Source organism: Pholcus phalangioides, unplaced genomic scaffold (genome assembly GCF_987345545.1).
Source record: "Pholcus phalangioides strain wild (caught in Gottingen) unplaced genomic scaffold, Ppha-v1.0 ptg000001l_1, whole genome shotgun sequence".
NCBI classification, from domain to species: Eukaryota; Metazoa; Arthropoda; class Arachnida; order Araneae; family Pholcidae; genus Pholcus; species Pholcus phalangioides.
In genome coordinates, this window is record NW_028301594.1 from 3,618,359 (window position 1) to 3,640,380 (window position 22,022).

General features: G+C 41.1%; 1 protein-coding gene across 1 annotated transcript; it reads left to right on the top strand.

Moving 5' to 3' along the window:
* Nucleotides 1-2,642: 2,642 nt before the first annotated feature.
* On the top strand, nt 2,643-19,993 carry LOC149089699 (uncharacterized). Its single transcript, XM_089238526.1, has 5 exons — nt 2,643-2,779; nt 4,756-5,126; nt 9,241-9,650; nt 10,833-10,981; nt 19,480-19,993. Exons 1-5 carry the CDS (start codon nt 2,734-2,736, stop codon nt 19,812-19,814), a joined length of 1,311 nt encoding a protein of 436 aa, XP_089094652.1. The 5' UTR covers nt 2,643-2,733; the 3' UTR covers nt 19,815-19,993.
* The last annotated feature ends 2,029 nt before the right edge of the window (nt 19,994-22,022 follow it).

The following is a 22,022-nucleotide window of genomic DNA, read 5'->3' on the forward strand; positions in this document are numbered from 1 at the left end:
TCTTAATTAGCTAAATTGAGGAAATTCGTTATTTCGGGAGGGGATTAAAACGAATATACTCGCACTTCTAAAAGAAATTATTTAAATCGAGTAGTTAGTTAATTTTAAGTTCGTTATGTCGGGGGTTCGACTGCTTTCGTCTTACATATTTCCCAAAAAATAACAAAAACTATAGTTTTCCCTCTTCATCAACTCGCGCCCAATCGAAAAATATTTTTTTTTCTGGAAAATAATTTCTGGCAATTTCTAGAAGGTTTAGTGGTTTCTACTGTCGCAGTTATTATGCGAATAAGGAAAATTTTAAAAACCAGTTAAAGGGCTAAAATGAATCCTTGTCTTTCTTTTTTAGAAAAAAAAAACTTTTGCATTTCCAGTGGCCACTTTTTTTTGTTCTTGGAGGACTCTTTTGTTATGTTTCTGAATGGCTGTCAAGTAATTGCGAAAGATTCTATTCATTCGGACACTCGCGTTCAATACATTTTCATCATGCCTAAACACGGGGGAGGTTCTTTTTCGGGGGGGGGGCAGATTTGGCTCCCTGTCACTGTGAAATTCCAAAGATCTCAAACAAGGTATTTTGTAATATGTTTTGAAGTAGAAAAACTAATTTTTTTTTCAATTTTTTCCTCTAAAATTGCTACTTCTCTAGTTTGGCAGTTGACCCCACCCCCGTCAGTTTCTTCAATTCTGGCACTACCTGAAGTTAAATGTTCGGATTATGTTACGGAATTTTTTTCCAGAACTTTCGGGAAAATATTTGCAGCACCGATGGTATCCTCTGAGGGATAGGTGGGATGATGTGCATCGGGAGCGATTCACAACAGGAGGACCCGAATCCCACCGGTGGCACAGTTGTGGTTGGGTGATTTTCTGTCGTTTTCCAGCTTCGGCGCAAATGATTCGATGTCCCCATCAACAGATCCTACAACCATGGCCGCAACCAAAAACAAAAATTGACTGTCATCCGGGGCAAATAGGTACCCATCTTGTGGCATCCCTTCTTCGTAATTTTGAACGAACAAAAAGCAAACTTGGTGCCCTTCTTAATCCAGCGCTCGGGCCACGACACTCCCCTGCTTTAACGGCCTTGCCCACAACCGTGCAAATATCGAAGCGTTACACTTCACTCACAATTCGAAACGCAGATGGTAGCACTAACGTCACGCACAATAGTAGATATGCACGACAAATATTGAATCATTAATTCAATTAAATTAAAACAGTTGAAAAAATTGATGGCACAACTGACATAACTACACATAAACAACCTTCACACAACATTCATACACGCACATTCCGGCATGTATCAATTCATAAGAAATTCCGTAGAGGGATGCGTACGAGGTGCATGTACGGTTAAGCAGTAGATGTGCGCGCAGACGGTCAGGTATATCAGGTATCACAGTTAGGTATAGAACATACCCGAGTTTTCGGCTCAACTCACATCTGAAAGGGGATAAAATGGCAGTAAATTGCCCAATGACGGTAGACCGGAGTTGAGCTCTGTGTAAAAAAAGGGACCGATGGTATCACTTGTATCGTATTTTGTGAAACATGTTAAATGTTACACCACAAAACCGATTTAATGTGCAGCCACATTGCAATGCAGCTGAAGAAACAATCAACGAAATTGCAGAAACTAGACGTCTCTGCTTCATGACACCCAAGCGTTCTTGCAATATTGCTCCACCTGGTGATTTTTCCAAATTCTTAGAAAACCGTTGCGAAGTGGTTTCTTCAAATATTTCTGGGGAGCGGTAGCCCAGGTCAATAAGATACTCGCCTAAAGTACCAAAGGATGCTTAGAGGCGTCGCGCGTTCGATACCCGGTTCGTCCTTGTCAGAAAACTTTCCTGACACAAGGGTACAACAGAAACGGCGACATGACCACAGAAAAAATTGCTACCGCAGGGAGTCCCCCCATCATGGGGTTAGTGCACCAATCTCTCGATGAGTATAAACAAGCCTCTCGATGAGTAAAACAAGCCTGCCGTTCGGAATCGGCAATAAATTGTAGGTCCCGGTCTAATTAGCCCTTGTGCGCAGAAAATGACCGCGGTGCGACAAAAATGATAGATATTTCTTAGAGGAAATAAAAAAGTAGCAGTTTCTCTATAAACATTTGAAACTGCATGTCATAAAATTCAGTGCAGTTCCAGAACGGACCGAAAAACAGTTAATGGTAACAGGTAGGAGTGGTCTTCATTTGAATCTGGTGAGAGAATTTAAAAACGTAAATTGATGAATTTTATGCTTATTTTTTAAACTTGAAAATAAAAATAAAAATTATAAGGGAAAATATATAAGGTCATATTTCCATGTTTATTTCGGTCATAAAAATCCGAGCCCCAGTGATGACTATGCCAATTTTTCAAAATAAATTTTCGAGGTAAGGTCTAAAAGCATGAAACAAATTAAATATACGTACCTACGAGGCATATACAGTAGATCGAGTCCGTTTGGATTTTCCTAACCCAGACAGCATGCATAATTTTCAGTTACCTAACTAAACGCACACTTCAAACAAATCCGTCTTCAGTAAGCATTTGTCTATGTGTGTGATATGACGTAAAAGTCAGTAACGGATTGTAATAATTTTTCTTTCTTTTACGTAAATATTCGAATTCAGCTGAAATCGAAATTCGCTGATGGAAGAAGCTTTAGTTATTTACTAAGTCGGAAGCGGATTCCATTAAAAAGCACGGTGCGGTTACTTTCCGGTGGTCAAACCCGATGGTGAACTGGGACAGTCTTCTCTCCATCATGAGATTCTCTGCAGGTAAGCAGACGCTCATTATTAGATCCCGGAAGTTTAGGCGCTAAAAATGGTCAAAATAGGCACTATAAAAGTATATTCATAATTAATCGAAGATGGAAAAAATAATAACTAAATGCTTAGTTGTTACGGGTCTGAAAACCGGCTAAAACATTGGTAACACTTGCTTCGTCCACTGTTTCCATGATAGTTTAACTTGGACAATAATGTAGTTATTATAAATTGATTTCATTCCAAAAATGAAGTGTTTGTGCATCAGAATCAGGTCGATTCCAGGACCACCGTTATCAGACACGGACCCCCCGTGGGGGGAGAAAATGATCATGGGCCAAGTGACACACACAAAAAAGCTTTTCCGAATTCAAATAATTCTCGTTTATTTGTTTTATTATCTGGAATATCCATCATTTCGATGCTTCAATTCGAAAATCGATGAAAATGAGGGGAAGAAAAGCATATAAAGCATAGAATGTGAACTTGTCTGATAGTTCATGTGATTTTTACATTCATTTTCAGCGATTTTCGAATTCGGATATCTATTCGGATTTTCGCATTTAAAAAATAGCAGTAGCTAAAAGGGTGTTTGCGGAATTTGCGATTACAGATTTCCGTGACAATTCGATTTTGCGCTTCTCAAGCAGCGCTCATAGCAGCTCTCCATTGAATCTAAATCCAGATATCTTTATGGAAATAGTGTCATCTTATAGGGTTTTTTTTCTCTTTTTTCAAATATGCGCTTTGTTTGCGTATATGTCAACCAAGGATGCACAACCTCCGGCCCGCGGTCCAAATGCGGCCCTTAGAAAGTTGTTCTGGTAGAAAATTATCACGCAACACGATAAATACTGAGACTGACCATATTTCTTTCATAAAAATATTGGATATCGCCAAGCTATCGTCAAAAGCTAATAAAGTTGCTAATAACAGCCAAAAAAAGTTTTCACAGACAAGTTTCTAATAACAGCCAAAAAAATTGCCAAAGGCAAGTAAAATTCCCAGCTTTTGCAAAAATTACTGAAAAATCGCCAATCGCTGAAAATGATGTGTACTGCAAGTCAAAATGTAATTCATCAAAAAACATGTATTGAATATATTTATTTGACTGTAATTAATTATGATAAAGTCATAGCTGTGTCTATATAGGCCTATGCTCTTTTGAAAAAAAAAAGCATCACGAGAAAGTGACTGTTTTTTTAATGAAATTAAATATGTACCCATATTTAATTTCAATAAAATGAGCTTTACACATGTAAAGCTATCATCATATACAGATGATGAAATGATTAAAAATTAAAAGACATAGAACCCACATCAATGGTTATCAATTGCGCATTGAGTGTTCAAATCAGTAATTGGTGAACGCCCCCCCCCCACCCCCGGCGGTGATGCATGCATGTAAAGATTACTAATCTCATCTTGGACTCAAAAATCCGCGGAAAAAACTCAGTCATCCGCGGATTCTCAGTATAAGTCTTTTAAAAACCTCACAAATTATGGTTTTTATGTTGACTTGAAGCGTTTCCCTTCTATTCCCCATAACTCAAAAAAAGGTTGGATGTAGAACAGAGTTGCTATGGCAGCGGTTCTCAACCTTTTTGACTCGCGGAGCACTTTTTAGTAAAAAAATTCTATGGCGGAGCCCCCGTAGGCCGATTTTTTAATTATTCATCAAAGATTTATTTATTTTTACTATTTAAAAATTTTCGTAACTATTTTTTTTTAATTTTACTGGTTTTTTTTTTTAATTTTCCTCGAGTGGCCGCGGAGCCCCTGGAGAGTGCACAAGGAGCCCCAAGGGCTCCGCGGAGCACCGGTTGAGAACCGCTGTGCTATGGTGTTTTCTGTTCCACATGGGCTCGTCTATCATCCCTTTTTTTGTTTGGCAGATTAGATGAAATTAACCCTGTATAATATCTACCATTGTGCAATCAAAAACCCTTCATCTCGTTTATATTACATCACGATCATTTGTTTTCCAGGTAATCGAATCGCTTCGATTTTACTCTTCATACTGATCTCTGCCAGTAAAGGTGAAAGTGGCCACCCCTGTCCGATCAACACTTCGGCCTTGGATCCTTGCTCGTGCACGGAAATTCCATTAGACAAGGAATTGATAACAACGATGGAAGATCTTGACATACCCACCAATGATACTTTCTTCACTCAGGTCGAATGCGAATCTCTGACGTCTTTCCAGGCGGTGCAGTTCATAATCCGTACCGGACTGAACAGGATGTTAATTGACAAACTCGTCGTCCATCACCTTCTACCGGAAAAAATCGACGAGACGAAAACAGAAACTCTCATAAAGGGAGGATTGTTCGAAAACTCACGGATCCGGCGATTCGAGGTGAGTTCATTTTAAATTGCTAAAGAGCACGTAAACTGGAAAAAAAAATCGCAATTACAGTCAAACTCGGTTATAACGACATCGAGGATTTTGCGAATATTTGGTGTTACACAACCGAGGTTGACGTTTTCAAGAGATTTTCCGACGAAAAATCTAATCAGTAGGGCTAGGATTTTTATGTGCTCTAAAAACTTCTAAAAAATTATCTATAATATATGCATTTATGCTCTTAAAAAACTGTAAATATGCCCTATAAAACGAAAAATATGGCCAAACAATTTTTTCATTCCTACCTCAAGTAACATTAGTTTTAGCAAAATAATATGGTATTTAGAGGTGTTGATGCAGTCTAAACCATTTTGAACCATTATTTATTTGTATGAACAGAAATTCTTCGTTTTACTAACCTCATCGAGCCAAAATTTTCCTCGAAAATTTCCCTTTTTTCAAGTTTTTTCCCTCCAAATTCAGAATTAATGTACTGCCATCTATAAGGGAAAATACCTTGCAAATTAGTGTATTTAGTTTTAGAAAAGCACAAAATTAAAATAAATAAATAAATAATTCTTTTTATTTGATAAAACTCAAAATTTCTCACAAAAGCTAAAAAAATTCTTTCCCCCATTTACCAATTTTTCCCAGGAGTTACCGAGGCCGATTCAGATGATTAATCTATTTACAGGTGCACACCAGTGTCGTTGAAGGGCTAGTATTTTTATGCTCTAACAATTAATTCAATGTCATTGCTGATTGGTTGAAAAACCTGAAATTCAGAATTTTTTACCAAGCAGCAATGACGTTCCATTTTTAGTGCATAAAAAAATCCGAGCCCTAAGAGCTCCTGTCAGAGTCTGGAACCAAAAAAACCGGTCTGAATCGGGATCGGAATAGCAAGGGAAAAATTTACTTTTTGTCGAAAACTATGAAATATGTTCAAAATATGCCTTAAAATTTTTAAAATATGCAAAAAAATAAAAAATAGCCGAGCTCTAGCAATCGGGCATAAATACTGAGTCAGTCATAAAAAAAATAGATGTCATATATTCTCGCCAAAAATGTCGCCAACTGTCAGCGAAATTGCCAGATACTTCTCAAACATACGCTTGACGAGTGTGCTATAATGTAAAATGATTTCACACACACAGGGAGGAAAAAACAGCATATCAAAAAAAGTGGGATGGATATGTTATATAATTTTCGTTTTTTTCAGCAATTCATAAATTATATGAATTACCTTCATTTACGAAAGCAACTGGGGGGGGGGGGTCTAGTGCTCCGGGCGCCGGACGATAGGGGGCGAAGATTTCATCCTTTAACCTCTCTTCCAACATTGAAGAAAGTGCCAAAATGCGTGCTTGCCCCGGCTAACCAAGCATTTACTGCCCTCATCCCCCGATTGTGTTGGTCGAATGGTCATAGTGGTCGAGTCAGACTCACATCACGAGGACTCAGGTTCAAACTCCTTCAAACCACGAATGCGAGCTATCCGTTAAAAAAAGCCTCGCTGCAGAGAGCGCCAGACCTACAGCGGTATAAATATTCAACCATTACACTTCACTCACAATTTAAAATATAGACGATAGCGCTAAAAATTCACACACAATACTAAATATGCATTCAGACTGTCAGGTACTCACATACTTCCGGCACAACTCAATCGGTAGTAAAATGCCTATGGCGAGATAGACCGGAGTTGTGTTCGGTTTGAAAATAAAGAAAGAGAAAGACATTGCTTAAATGCGATGATAGTTCTAATGATATAAACTGTTTTGGACGACGAAAAAATGTGTCGTTATATCCGAGTACGTGACGTTTCCATAGACGTTATAAGCAAGGCTCATCAACTTTGTTTTATGGAAATCAGTCTGGACCACCAAATATTTACAATGTAGCCAATACTAAAATGTCGTTACAACGCAGGTCTATATAACCACGTACTTAATTAATATTTATTACAATGAATTCTCTCGTATCTATGTAACACACTGCTTTTTAACCATTATCTACCAGATTATGAAAGTAGAATAAGAAAAAAAAATGAAAATAAATATAAATATGAATATAATGATAATAAAATAAATATTTAAATTATTTAACAGGTCATTTTAGTTTTTTTTTTTTTTTTTTTTTTTTGAACTTTATTTAACACGATGAAATAGCACAAAATAATAAAACAAATTCACCAAGAGATCCCGTGGATCTGTACTGATGAACACGAAGTATCGATGAGTAATTACAATACAATTTCAAGGACAGAACGAACACAAAAAAAAAAAAAGAGGGGGAGGGAAAAATGTTGATAATTATATCGAAGTAATTCTGCATCTGTGAGCAATTATAGATACAATAGAATACAATTAGATAGTACAATTAGAATACAATACAACATTTCAAATATACAGTATGTTTTCATATACATTATAAATGAAGATTATGGAATGCTAGATTGATGCGAGAATTGTTTTGCGACTTCGACATGTGGAGGCAAACAGCAGGAAGTGTACTTAGACATTTAGAAAATTCGATTTAGCACTGATCGATAGAGCTCTGTTTTTGTTTTTTAAAAATGATCGTTGATGTTAGCTATTGAAAAAAGGTAATTTTTTAAACGTTTTTTCAGTAACGGTATTGAAGGGGGAAAAAGAATATCATGCGGCAGTTTGTTATAAAATTTCGGAATAAGATATGTAAAATGGTTTTTCTTCACTGTTTTATGTATCAAGGGAATATTAAGAATGTTATTGTATCTATTTGATGTCCTTGATAAATTAAGAGGGAGACAAAGTTGTTTTTTATTAAGTAGGAGAATCGATTTATAAAAATATAAATACCGCAAAGGGAGTATGTTAAGTTGCCGGTAGAGATCAAATGACGGAGTTGAGTAATTGCCAGTTAGTGATCGGATTATTTTCTTTTGGGTCTGGATGATGGGTCGCAACGTATTGATGTAGTCACTGCCCCAAACAGATAGTCCATATAATAGATGAGAATGAAAAAGGGAATTCGAAAAAGGGAATGAAAAAGGGAAAAAGGGAAAAAGGGAATAGTTCTAATTGAAGATAATAAAAAAAATTGAACAAATACAGTGATACCTCCGCTCACGATGATTCGTTCCGGAAACACGTTCGTTAGCCGAAATGTTCTTTCCCATAAGTTTCTATGGAAAACCGTTCGATTCGTTCTAGTTTCTGCCCAAAATTTAAAGATAAGTTTTTAAAACTTGAGTGCGTGACGAATACTTGTAAAGTAAGGCTATAAAAAAGACAAAAACCTGTGAGTGAATGGTTAAAATTAACAGCTTCAAAATTCGATAAATGAGAATTTACTGGAAAATGAAAGATGCTGAAGATCTTTCTATTTTACTCTAATGTACACAACCAACACCAGCTTAAGGCTACTAAAGCTCGTGTTGACACAACCCATTCGAGCTTGTACATAGGTGTTGACGTTCATTTGTGCTTTGGTCAGTTCGTTTTCGCCTGATACATGCAGATGAAAAAGAAAAGATAATCTCCTAGAATGTTTAGACTGTTCAGCTTGATGCTAAGAGTCTTGCACTAAAAGACTCTCAGCGTCGTAATTGCGTAATTGCAACGTAATTGCGTCCGACATTCCGGAATGGTTTTAACCTGTTCAACACGAATATCACCATAAAAATAATTTGGCTCTCGTTTCGGAGATTCTGTATTACCGTGTTAAATGTTAAAAATATGCTTTACCAGCGGTATTCCTGGACAACAATGAAATTGTGTCCGAAATGAAAATGTGCAATTCCGAAGGGTTGTGTTTCACTGTATTGTATTCGGTTGTTATATGTGTAATAAATATGCAACCTCATTGAAAATGTTGACCAATCCAACTTTTTTAATGGTCGAAATTCGAGTTGAGTACACTTTGTTACATAAGAAATGGCTTCTTTTGTTTCGGAAGAGAAACTGTCAAAATTTGTTGTTCATGTGTTATCTAACCTGGTACTTTAAAGTACAGTCAATAGATAATAGATGAAGGATTAAGTATTCTTTAGACGTAAGCTTTCTCTATAATGTGAATAGGCTTAATCATATTAATCCTTTTTTTCTCCCCCCCCCCCCCGTATCTTCATCAAATGATTCAGGTACGTGACTCTGCACTGGACAGCAACTTCATTGGCTTGGAGAGTCCTTTCAGTGGGGAAGAGCATTGCCTCGTTTCCTTCGCTGCCGTCAACTGTTCGCTCCAAGGTACTTTGTCTTACAACCTGTCGTTCTCGGTCACTACAAAAGGGTTTAGCTCCCTATCAAAATTGGAGGCCATCGATTTTTCCCAGAATCGTATTGTTCGCATCGACGAGACGGCTTTCGAGAATCCACCTGAAAGGCTGCGCGAGCTCAACCTGTCGAGAAATAGCATCGAAGAAATCGACAAACGGGCGTTTGCGAGGATCCTTGGACTGGAAGTTTTAGACTTGTCACACAACATCCTTCACAACGTGTCAAGAGACCTTTTCTCTTCACCGAATTCAACGATTCAAATCGTCGATTTAAGGTTAGACCCATCTTCTAATTCTATCTTTGGTGGTAATTATTTGCATAAAAGGTACACGTATAGTGTATCCATGATTTCCGGTATAAAATTATTTCCTGGTAACTATTTTCGTGAGAAATTATTTTAATGATACAATATTGATTACATACTTTCCCCTGGATAAGAACCTTGACTTTATAGCAGCGTAGATGCAAAGCCATCTCAACTGATGGACCCACCCACCAGAACACTTGCCATCTATAACAGAAAGCCTCCGCGAGAAGCTCGTGACGTCACTAAAGAAGTCCATTTCACATACAGTCATTGGATATACTGACTGCAAAAAAGGTAAAGATAGCGCATGCGTCAGCCTGCTATATCCATTGGCTGCAGGTGAAATGTACTTCTTCAGTGGCGTCAGAGCTTCGAGTGGAGGACTTATGCTATATGTAGAGGGTGTTGCCGGAGCACGGTCCTTGAACCCCATCAAGTATATACAATCTTTGCTTCTTAACCCTTTAACTACTAACGGGACGTATAGTGCGTGTCTCTATACTGGTAGGTGACCACAAGGGATTAGTTTTTTGTCTGATGATCCATGACACTCTTAACATGGCAATGCCTATTTCAGGCACCTTCAACCCATTGCTCGTGATCACCACGGTGCTTTCTGAAGCACCCAGAATGATCGATGCTAGGGACCGATTTCGTGCTCGCGAGAACTTAATCAACGTTCGAATTAAATTCTTTGTAAGAATTGCGTTCTAAAAATAATCGTTGCGTTCTAATAGGATTGAAATCATCCTTATTTCATGCATTTGTATGTCGAACTTGCTGAAAGGGGAAAAGGGTGCTCTTCTTTTGATGACGGATGTGCAGCAGTGCTCGCGACTAGAAAAAAGTTGAAGACGTCTGGCCTATATGAATGGATGTGAACCGTCTCTCGTGCTATAATTTTCTTCATTGCAGAATTCTTTTTCAAGCTCAGCCATATTTGTTAATAAATCTTGACCATGGTGTTTTCAGTACCTGTTAAACCACCAGAGCTGAATTTCGTTCTTCACAATTATTAAAAAATCTTGCTTATCCAAAAAATATTGAGAAAACCGTTTAAAATTTTCACACACATGAATTTTCCCATCTATTTTTATTTATTTATTTATTTTTCACTTCATTCTAATGCAATATTCCTTTTATATTCAGTTGGAACAGCCTGGAAAAACTTCCACAAGATTTGTTCGATGGCATGCCATTATTGAGAATCGTTAGGATGGAAAAGAATTTCCTCTTTTCTCTGGCCGAAAAACCATGGCAGACTGTCTGGGATCACCTTTCGCACGTTTACCTAATGGGTACGTTCGTAGTTACTTTTTCATGTTTGCATTCCAAAAAAATGTTAAACAGAAGGCTCACTTGAGCTCATGTTTCTCTCCCCCCCCCCCCGCGATTGTATTATTAACTTACTTACTTACTGAATACGGCCAGGCCCTGTCGCTTGATCAGTTTAGGTACATTGCCCCGTAGGGCCGCTGTGGTGGTCGAGTGTTGATGGACTCAAATCGCGAAGATCCGGGTTTGAACCCCACCGGTGCTACAGCTGTGGTCGGTTAAAGTTGGTTTGCTGTGATTCCCAACTACGAGGAGCGAATGCGAACTGATCTCCCCCGTAAATAGTCTCGCTACAGAGAACACCAGGGGCCTACAACTTTACAAAAATTCAATCATTACCCTTCACTCACAATTGGAAATATAGATGGCAGCACTGAAAAATCGGACGCAATACTAAATATGCACTCAGACTATTAGCTACACACACACTTTGTTCCAGAGTCTGCCACGAAGCTGGTCTGACAGAGATCTGGGCAACGGGATAAGTCCAATGGCAGAGTCCTGGTGTTCCTTCATGCATGTACGGTTTTGGAGACCATACCTGCAAAGGGACATAGAATTTGTCGAAAGGATGCAGGGAAGAGCTACGCGCGCTTTTGATGGTACACGGGGCTTGAGCTATAAAGAAAGACTTGATTTCTTGAATATTATTACATTAGAAGCGCACAGGTCTAGGGGGGAGAGATATAATTGAAGTGTTTAAAATTTTCAATGGGATGGATAGGATGGAACAGGAGTTATTAACACACCGTCAATCAACTGCTTCGACAAGGGGATACGGGTATCGATTGGTACGGAGCAATTCTAACTTGTGGTGTCGCAGGGAGTTTTTTTGTAATAGGGTTGTGTATAAATGGAATAGTTTACCCCCGGGGGGGGGGGGGGGGTCGTGAAATTCTAACACAATTGACGCGTTCAAAAAGTAATACATAATATATGTTAGGTACACACACTAGAATATACAAAACATAATGGGATAAATCGAGAAGCTATCCATACTCATATAACACAACCATAATTTTTTATCGGCAGTGTATTTTGTTTTATCGTAATCATTTGTTTGTAGAAGTTTTATTTTTGTGTGCCTTTATTTTCTCGTAATAATTGCCCTTATCTTTAGTATTTTATTGCATTTGACATCCATATTTTTTATGGGCAAATCTTTTCAGCTACCTCGTTGGGCTTTTTGCCTGTTGTGGCCTTCATATTTGTATTTATATACGGTCGAATGAAACACAATACTTTGACCTTTGAAGACCGGACACACCCCGCTTCCCATCTCATAGAGATATCGAAGCGTTCCCGAAGGGTGGGTGTATCCGGAAAGTTTTATTATAAAAACAAAACATTGTCGCCTCATACGAAGGCAACCAAAAAAAAAAATATATATATATATATATATGAAGACGATCGTCAATCTAAAATCATATAACAGGTGATTAAACTCTAAACATAAAACGCCAATCGACAATCGAAATTATAAAGAAGATTATGCGATGATAGCCCTCCCATAAGAATCTTGCCATCGTCAGTTAATCGAATGATTGTCAATAATCTAAATCTAATGATTGTCAATAATAAATATAAAATTTCGAATCGCAGAGTAAATCAGCTAATCACAGCCATCCATTGTCCAGCTCCCACATATCAGTTCGATTGTCGGTATCGGTCTTCAGTAGTGAATCGGTCTAGTATCGGCCCGCCGTCGTCTAGGCCGCAAGTTGTAAATAATCGCCTGGCTGCCGCTCTCTCGCGAGGGCGGGTGCGTGACGTCAGTAACTCCTCTGAGTCTTGGCCGCAAATCGTACTGTCTCAACTGACTGCTGCACTCCCTTGATGGCACATACGTCGGGTCGGTGCCTCCTCTCGGTTCACGTGCTCCTCTGGTTTTGTCGTGCATATGGTGAACGTTCTGCTCCAGAAACCTGACAAGACCTATGAGGCGGTGAAAGTTCGTAGGACTACGAAGGGTCCTTATCTTCCAGGCTAAGGTATAAGACTCTGGCATCTTACCAAAGTGGAACTGAGCCGTCATTGGACACTGCGTCGCATAGTGCCAGAGAGATCCAGAAGCTCCACAATTACAAGCAGAGTGAGTTGAGCGCTTAAACCGTTCGAAATAAACCGGAAATGGACCGTGCTCTGTTACCACTATTATCTTTTCTCTGGGCCAAACATAATGGTGCCAACGGACCCGTCGTTGGACTTTATAGGCGTCTTTGGCCGCATTAGAATTCCAACTACATTGCCACGTCTTCAACAGATCCTCACGCAATAAGCGTTGAGCAAAGCTCCTTGGCCATGGGTGTTCACCTGGAGTTTGAAGATTAGCGGCTTCCTTAGCAAGTTGGTCAGCTTGCTCGTTGCCAGCTACTCCAGAGTGCGCTTTCACCCAGGCCAACCGTATTCTTGGATTCCCACACAGGATGCGACGAATCTCTCTGACGTTGTAATACGGTGAACGTGGATTTTTTATAGCCCACAGACTAGATGCACTGTCTGAAAATATGAGCACTGGATGCTGTTCGGATTGCGCCCATTGAACTGCATGCAAAATTGCATATACCTCAGCCTGGAAGACGCTGGTCTCAGTAGCAAGCCTTCTCATCCAAGATACTTCACGAGAGTCATCCTGCCGCAAAACCACGAATGCACTACCGGTTCCTTCTGGAGTCTTTGAACCATCCGTAAAAACTAATCTTGTATCGGGCGCTATCACAAGATTACTATTGGACAGTATTGTCTGGTTTACTGCTATGTCCATACTTGGGTGCTGTGGCCAGGTCTTGAGCATCTTTTCGAAGTCTGCAACTCGCAGTCGTCTAGCTGCTACCACAATATCCTCGTCGAGGTGAAGCAGTCGTGTTTTGCGCGCCTCGTAATCAAGAAAACTACTGAGAGGTGGATTCCCAGTTGCCACATATAAGACGGCGTTGGCCGTGGTGACGTATGCCCCTGAAACATAAAGCAGAAATGGTCTCTGGGCGATATCCAGAGCTCTTCTTTGCCTCTGCGTGGGATCCCGATACCAAGAAGCGCATCCATAAGATAATTGCTGCTGCACCACCGACTTGTAGAGCATATTCCGGAAATTCTGTCGGAGGCCCCACCGTGGTCCGGCAACTCTTCGCAGCAATTGCAGAGTCTCATGAACTTTGTCAATCTGTTTCATCAAGTGTGGCATAAAGTTAAGCCGGCTATCTATATGTACTCCTAGATACTTTATTTGCTTCGAAGGCCAAATGCGGATATTGTTGATTATAATGCGCGGTTTATTTTTCTTAGGATGGGGCCAAAGAAACTTCGTCTTCTCGGCCTCCATCTCAAGATGATTCTCATTAAGCCATCTAGTCAGTTGGTTGAACGCAAGCTGAGATTCAGTAGTGATGTCGTCGTGATTAGCACCAGAAATCACAAAAACCAGATCGTCCGCAAAAGCTTGAATATGGATGTGCTGTCCCCAATCAAGCTTAAGCAGAGTGTCCAGGACCAAAAACCACAGGAGTGGACCGCTGCAAGAACCTTGTGGACATCCTTTCCGCTGGGCTTTGATTGTAACGCCGCCATCGGTGGTCATTGTAATATGTCTACCTTGTAGCATGTTCTCCGTTGTACGCACCAGGTTCTCAGGGAGAGGCATTCTTCGGAGCTGATTGATAATGACTTCGTGTCGCAAGGAGTCAAAAGCTCCACGTATGTCCACAGAGACTATTGCAGTCAACTGGCCCTGGACATGCTTCTGTCGAATAATTCGAAGGAGTTCAGCGATAGCTTTTTCTGCTGATCCGCCAGCTTTGAATCCAAACTGAAGAGGACTCATCCAATTGACCTTCTCTAAGTGAAATACGATTCTCTGCACCAGTACTTTCTCATAAACCTTCCCTATAGTAGGCAGCAGGCATATCGGGCGATATGACCTTAGAGAATCCGGGTCCCTATCTTTTTTCAAGAGCAGAAGCAGTTTACCTATTTTGAAATGATGTGGGAACACCGACATCTCTAGTAGTTTGTTGAAGATAGATGTAATCTCTGTGGCGTATCTCTTGAAGAGTGACTTCAATATAGGGATACTTATGTTGTCAAATCCAGGAGCCTTGCGGTTGTTTAATTTCTCCACGATGTGCAGCACTTCAGATGTCGAGATTGGGAGGTCGCCACTCAAAGTATTACTGGATCGTGGTACCAAGATTATATCGTCTGTGGGGTCCGGGAAGATAGTGTTAAGCTGGAGTTCAGCCGCTTCCAAGATTGTAGCGTTTGAACCACTTTGACGCATAGTAATTTGCGGCGAGATTCGACGACACTTGAAGACCGAACGATACGCTGGTCCAAAAGGGCGATTCTGCTCGGCACAAAAGTTCGCCCAACACGTATCCCTTGTCTTTTTCACCAGCCGCGTATACTTCGCCTTGGCTTTTTTATATGAGATTCTCGCTGCACCTTTGGTATTCTCCGGTGCCTTCAAAAACTTGCGTTCCAAAGCTCTTACTTTTCTCCTCTCGATAGCCAGCTCTTGCGTCCACCAACTTATCATGTGGGACATTTTCTTCTGTGTGAAGCCCAGGGTGTCGGCGCATGATGATTGAAGTTGGAACATAAATTTGTCTACCGCAGCATTCACATCGACCTCGGTTGCGACGTGGCTGATTCGATGATGCAACTCAGAGACAATCGGCTTAACTACTGACATAAGATTGTGTAACCTTCTTGTCGTCGTTCTGTACCTTGTCTGAGTGTTATGGTAACAATAAGCAGCTCTCAAGAACATGTGAATGTATTTGTGGGAGCTGAAAGAGTCATCGCCTCCCACTGACCAGGTAACCTCCTCCATAATTGAAGCGGATGTAGTGAATGTTAAATCGGGCCAACCCCGTGCTCCTTTTAATTCGTACGTGGGAGCTGTACGACTGGAGTTGAATAAAAACATGTTGCAACCTCCTAGAAATTCCTGTAGTGATCTTCCTCTGGAATCTGTATCCTTATACCCCCAGAGCGAAGAGTGGCAGTTCAGATCCGTACAGAATATTTTCCCTATCCCTGGTGACATATTAAACACTTCTTCCATCTCCTTAAGCGTATCTTCCACATCCTCATACGGGGAGACGTAGGCACTCACGAGAACCAGCTCCTTATGCAGCAGACTTAATTGTACAGCTACAAGATGTCGGCCAATTCTGAAGGTTGCTGGATGAATGCATATGGAAGGAACTATAATAGCGCTTTTCCCGTCGAGGGATTGCCATCTGGACCATTCCTGGGGCCAACCACACATGACACCGCGATGAAGCCAGGGCTCCTGAATAAGCAGAATATCCACTGCATTCTTCTTCGAGAACGTCACCAAGTTCCGGGTACATTCTTTTGATCGGTCCATATTTATTTGGAGGAGCCTCAGGGAATTGTGATCACAACTGCTGCTGGGTACCCCGTCATTCATTCTTGATGTCTTAGATGACGTTGGTTGTCGACTAAATGGTCATTCGTACACATCTTGCTACGATTGTATTTACTTTACTGTGATTCGTATTACGTTGAATTCCTTAAGCCATAGATATGAGGCTGCAGTTTTATCGAAGTTGATCTGAAGCAGCCGTGTCTATCTCATTTGCTGAGAGATATGGTATTCATCGCTAGTATATTTTTTCACACTGAAATGTTTTGTCCAGTATTGCGCAAGCCTATAGTGAGGAGATAGCTGGGGCATGCCCTGCTTCTTGATAGATGGTTTGTGCTGAAACAATAGTGATAAGCTACATTGACGAGCGCGCAATCCACACACCGAGCAGGTTCATTTCTATCGCCGTCGTCCGACCTGCTGTAAGTAGAATTTTGTGGTCGATTGGTCTTATTATAATGATCAAGCTGCCAGAATCTGCGGTGTTTTCCATTCAGCATGTTGTTGTAATTATAGCTACCTGTCTGATGATTGCGTCTCCAGTTCAGCCCTTTACTAGGCATTGGCCAATGACCATGTTTTCGTTGTCTCCAGTGTCGTATAGCATATTCATGCGGACGGTATGTATGGCAATGTGGCCGTGACTGCCCTCGCCTTGCACCATCAATATAGGCATAATGCTCGGATAACGCATGGTGGTTGAATGTATGACGTTTTTGCTGATATGGTTCGCTGCTCCTCTGCATATCGCGTCTCAAGGCCTTATTAGGGGTTACGTATGCAGCATGCCCGATAGCTCTGGTGTCGCTAGGACAGATCTTCGTCTCTTGATCATAAACTTCACAACGGTCCGCCCAAGACAAAAAGTCAGTAGACTGACCTTCATTTGCATTGCCAAGTGTCTTAGATACTGTCTGCGTAAAGGACTCGGATTGGGACGTACTCTTGTCCTTGAGTTTGTTGTTAATCGTCCGCTTTTTTAAGGTGACTCGTTGTTTGAGCCACTGGGTGCTGGTTTTTCCGCTTCTGGTGACGTCAGACCATAGTCGCTTCTCGGTAAGGTTCATAGTGAATTCTGATGTATTCAAATCATCTCTCGGCTTCTCTTTTTCGATCATAGAGTGGTCTTCTGGGCATAATAGGGGCCAATCGTCTTTTTCAGTACTTTTATCAGCTGAGCATCCCTTAATAGTACTAGCTTTTCTCGCCTTGGCCAGTCTTTGCGGCTTCGGAGGTGTCCATGGCATCAATGTTTTATCGGTCCAACTATCCTCCACATAAAAAGTTGAATGAGGCAACTGCGTGTGCCTCACTGCTGTTGGACTTGGACGGACATTCTTACTATATTCGAACCCTTGTGTGTTGCTGTTCCTTTCGTCCATATGAGTTGTGATAATGGTTGGCACAGCTGGGGGGCTCTGAGGCTCTCTATCCCTGTTAGACTCTTCTCTACTAGTCTCATTAGTATTACTTTCAAACACGCTAGGCCGGCTGTCCTCCATTTCAAAGTTTGTGTTGGAAATGTCCCGTGATATTACAGCGGGGAGTGAGAGTCTTGCCTGTTTCCCAAGAAGCACCACTGGGTAGAGTCGCTTAGCATCCTGTAGTGATCTTCTCACTTCTTTTCGTCGTCTCGCCTTGTTAGTCGATGGGGAAAGTGTGGAGTGTGGATCTGTAAAGTCAATTTGCACACCCTTTTGTATGATATGCCGTTCATATTGGGTTCCAGTGTCCAAGAAATCCTTCTGATTCGAAGTCGTTTGAGTTTCCGTGTCAGCACTGGGTGCTAGTTCTGTCGGCAATGTCTGTGTACCCTGATCTATCATACGGAGGTCCATCGGAGGTTGCTGCAGAGTAGCCTGATTCTTTTCAACATTACCAGTAGTAGGAATCCGTTTTTGCCTCAAATTCGGACTAGCTGCCTTGTCCAGTCGAGATTTACTGCTGGTCGTCAATGTTTGTGGCCTAGCATCCGGCTGGTTTACTATATCTTTGACGAGTTCAACCAACAAGCGTTCCACACTGTCTTGGTCACGAACAGGCAGTCGAATCTTTCCCCTCTTTGTCACTCGTATAGACTGCCATATGGTTTTCACAGAATCAATGACATTTTTGAGTTGTCTTTCCAAGCAGTTATGCTCACTGACCGGGATTCGATGTCGGGATTTTCCTGAGTTCTTTCGCGGGGCTGTTAGAAAGTTCCAAATACTCATAGCAGCGTCGTACGTGTATGACCCCATAGCATCGGGATCGTCCTTAACGTTATCATTGTCCTGTGCTTTGATAATTACTGGATGTGGTAGAGTGCTTATTATACCCTGTGGGCTCGAATCCGACATAGCATCATCAGATGGGGTGGCAACCTTCCTTCGAAGATTCCTTTCTAAAACCATCTTAAGTAACGGTAACGCAGATTTCATGGATCGGTGACGACTTCGTTTTACAAGTGGGAATGTGTCGGGTATGCCGGGAAGATCAAGAGCTGCCACCAACTGAGAGCTGGGTGTTCCGGGAGCATCATTAATGTTATCCAACATAGTCGGATTAGCTCGTCTTATGTGTTGTCGCAGTTGGTCAAATTTCATATTGATCGTATGTATCTGATATTCTTGTAACCCTGCCAAGCCTAATACCTAGTAATACAGGAGGATCAACATAGCGAATGTGCTAGCATGAAGTACGACTGCCATATCTTAACAAATAATAGTTCGATTCTCACGCGGTTTTCACCGGAACGTACCGGACTTCCAGGTGCACAATGGCAATTAAACAGTTCAAACAAATCTTTAACCGAACATACCTAAAACCTCCAATTCTAAAGTACGAGATCCAGAGAGCGATTAAAAACAATCCTCTCAGTTAAGCGCCTTTGTAACGTCCAAAACACAATACTGTACGGAATAATGGGGGCCCCACTGGTGAGGGGTACCCTTTGGGTAAAACATATAAAAAAGAGTTGCATGAGTGCAGGCAACACTAGAGCATTTGCAAAGAGGCGTAACGCATTAGGATATGTGTACTACTAACTGATAAATACAAAGTATTTTTTTTTTTTCACTCATCCAGGTAATTTCATCGAATGTGATTGTGATACGACGTGGATCCTGGGGTTAAACTATACTGCAAACCCGAAGGCAGGCGAAACGTGCACATCGACCGCCACGCCGGGAGTGACGGGAAGAGTGAAGAACAGCACGACCATTCCAGTTTCTAAAACAAACTCTGCAGTTCTTGGAAATTCTATCGTAGACCTGCAAGGTGATTGCTATGTCTCAATCAAGCACGGGAAAGTGAAACGAACACTCTTAAATCAGGAACTTTATGCTGCTCTTCAAGTCCTGTCCGAAAATTGCCCGCTTAACAATACGAACCAGCATGAAAATAGTATCCGTCAAAAATGAATATTCATTTTGTTTTCACGCATTGATAGCCTTTCAGAATTTGAATGAGCAAACGCCATGGATGTCACCCTTTTTTATTAAACCACAGCTGTCTTTTCACACGCGCTTTGTTTTACGCATGATATATTTATATATATATTTATTTCAATTTAAAGGAAATTAAAAATATTTTCCTTTTTTTTAGATGTTTCATTGTGTTCATTATACGTATACAGGGTGCATAGGGAAGTTTTATTCTGGAATAACCCGCGAGTTGTTGATCCTACACAAGCATACTTCCAATTAAGAAAAAGTATCCAAATAACGTGTAAACTTCAGACACGTCATTCATATTGCAAGGAATTTTATACTATAGTTATCAAAATAAAATAAAAAAATAACTTTTTATTAGGTCACCTTGTCCTAAAAAAACCCATTTAGAGAGTTGTTGCCCTGTCTCTTCAGAGCCCAACAAAAAAATTACAGTGGACTCTGGACTATCCGGTCTGGACTAATGTGGAGGAAGGGCGGGCCGGTTAACAGAAAGCCGGTTGAGCCGGAGTTCTACAAATGCTCACTTCTTGCCTCCACCCATCAAAATCACCCTTTTTATACCGAAACCCGCTCCTATACATATTTTTATGACCTCTACATGGGCGGAGATACAAGGGGGGAATGGATCTCCCCCCCCCCGTATGCGCATCAAAGGTGAAGTCGACTGATCTAATGCATATATGTATAGATGAATTGACATCATCATCATCGTGCCCCCCCCCCCAGCAATAATGACCATACCCCCCATACTTCCAAGTCTATCTCTGCCTATGGACCTCTAAGTACTTATAAATTAGTATTTTTGTTGTAAATTTATAGTCTTTCTTTAATAATGAGGACTTGGTCCACTATGGTTGTGAATTAACGCTTCTACGTGAAAAATATGATGCTACGATGAATATGATGAACATATTCGTCTCCAGAAGACTCAAAATTACAACTCATTTTGACTTGAAAATGATTAATATAACGAAAAATAGCAACGAGGCAATCAAAATTCTAATCAAGAATGGACTTGGTTCAGTATGGTCGTGAATGTTTCATGTATTACTTCACCAGCTGTGAAAACAAACGCCACCCTTGAGAAAGTAGGTGAATTACGAACTTAGCTCACTATGGTAGTGAACAGAACACACGTTGCTGCACCTCCTGAGCTAACTATCACATTTTTGTAAAAAAAATAGACTTAGTCTGTTATGGTTGTGAACCCCTCATATACCTCCTCTAAGAAGATGGTACAAAACAGGGTTTAGACTATGCATGAACTGGAGAGAGAGTTTAATTGATTTGCGTAGAAAACCATAATTTTTGATGCATGCACAAGTTTGAGAGTTTCCTGGATCACTTTACTGAAGCGGCTTATACGCCGGTCGCATAGCCGCAACAAGAAACAAATATTTACTCTGCCGCCCGGGGACAAGTGTCCATTTTAGTGCTTCCCCCCCCCTCTGTAATTTTAAACGGAAAAGCAATAAACGCGCAGCGCCCATCCTGGTCCAGCGCCCGGGGAATCAGACCCTCCTGCCCAGGGCCGCAAATAGATGCTTGATAACCTGGGGCAAGCGCGAATTTTGACGCCCTCTTGTTATGTTGAAGGAGAGGTTTCAGAATTAAATTTGTGCCCCGGACTCTACACCCGAGGCACGAAACCCGCCAGCCCCCCCCCCTTAGTTGCGGCCATAGGCGCAGATAGACTTGGAAGTCTGGGGGGGGGGAGTGCACGGTCATTATTGCTGCGTGGGGCACGATGATGATGATGATGTCAATTCATCAATACATATGTATGCATTAGATCAGTCGACTTCACCTTCGATGCTGGGGGGGGGGGGGAGCTGTGCCTCCCCCACGGCCCCCCCCCCCGTATCTCCACCCATGGTTGCGGCACTGCTCCTGCCTTCCCCAAGTTACGGCCTCGACAGATAATAATTTTGCCTATCAGCCCAACCCATGTGAAGGACCATGCAATGCATTCTCTCTAGAGAAAGCGTATCACGTTGTGAACCACTGATCAAAAATACTGTATCTGCTTCGATGGGCTACAGCAGCGGTTCTCAACCTTTTTTGACTCGCGGAGCCCTTTTTAGTAAAGAATTCTATGGCGGAGCCCCGTAGGCCAACTTTTTAATTATTCATCAAAGTTAATGATGTATTAAGGAAGCAGTTATTTTTCTGGAT

Bases quoted from the DNA above. Each gene is read 5' to 3' on its own strand.
- LOC149089699 (XM_089238526.1), top strand. From the start codon at position 2,734: ATGGTGAACTGGGACAGTCTTCTCTCCATCATGAGATTCTCTGCAG. The intron at 5,127-9,240 runs GTGAGTTCATTT...CAAATGATTCAG, and splicing joins CACGGATCCGGCGATTCGAG to GTACGTGACTCTGCACTGGA. The intron at 9,651-10,832 runs GTTAGACCCATC...TTTTATATTCAG, and splicing joins ATTCAAATCGTCGATTTAAG to TTGGAACAGCCTGGAAAAAC.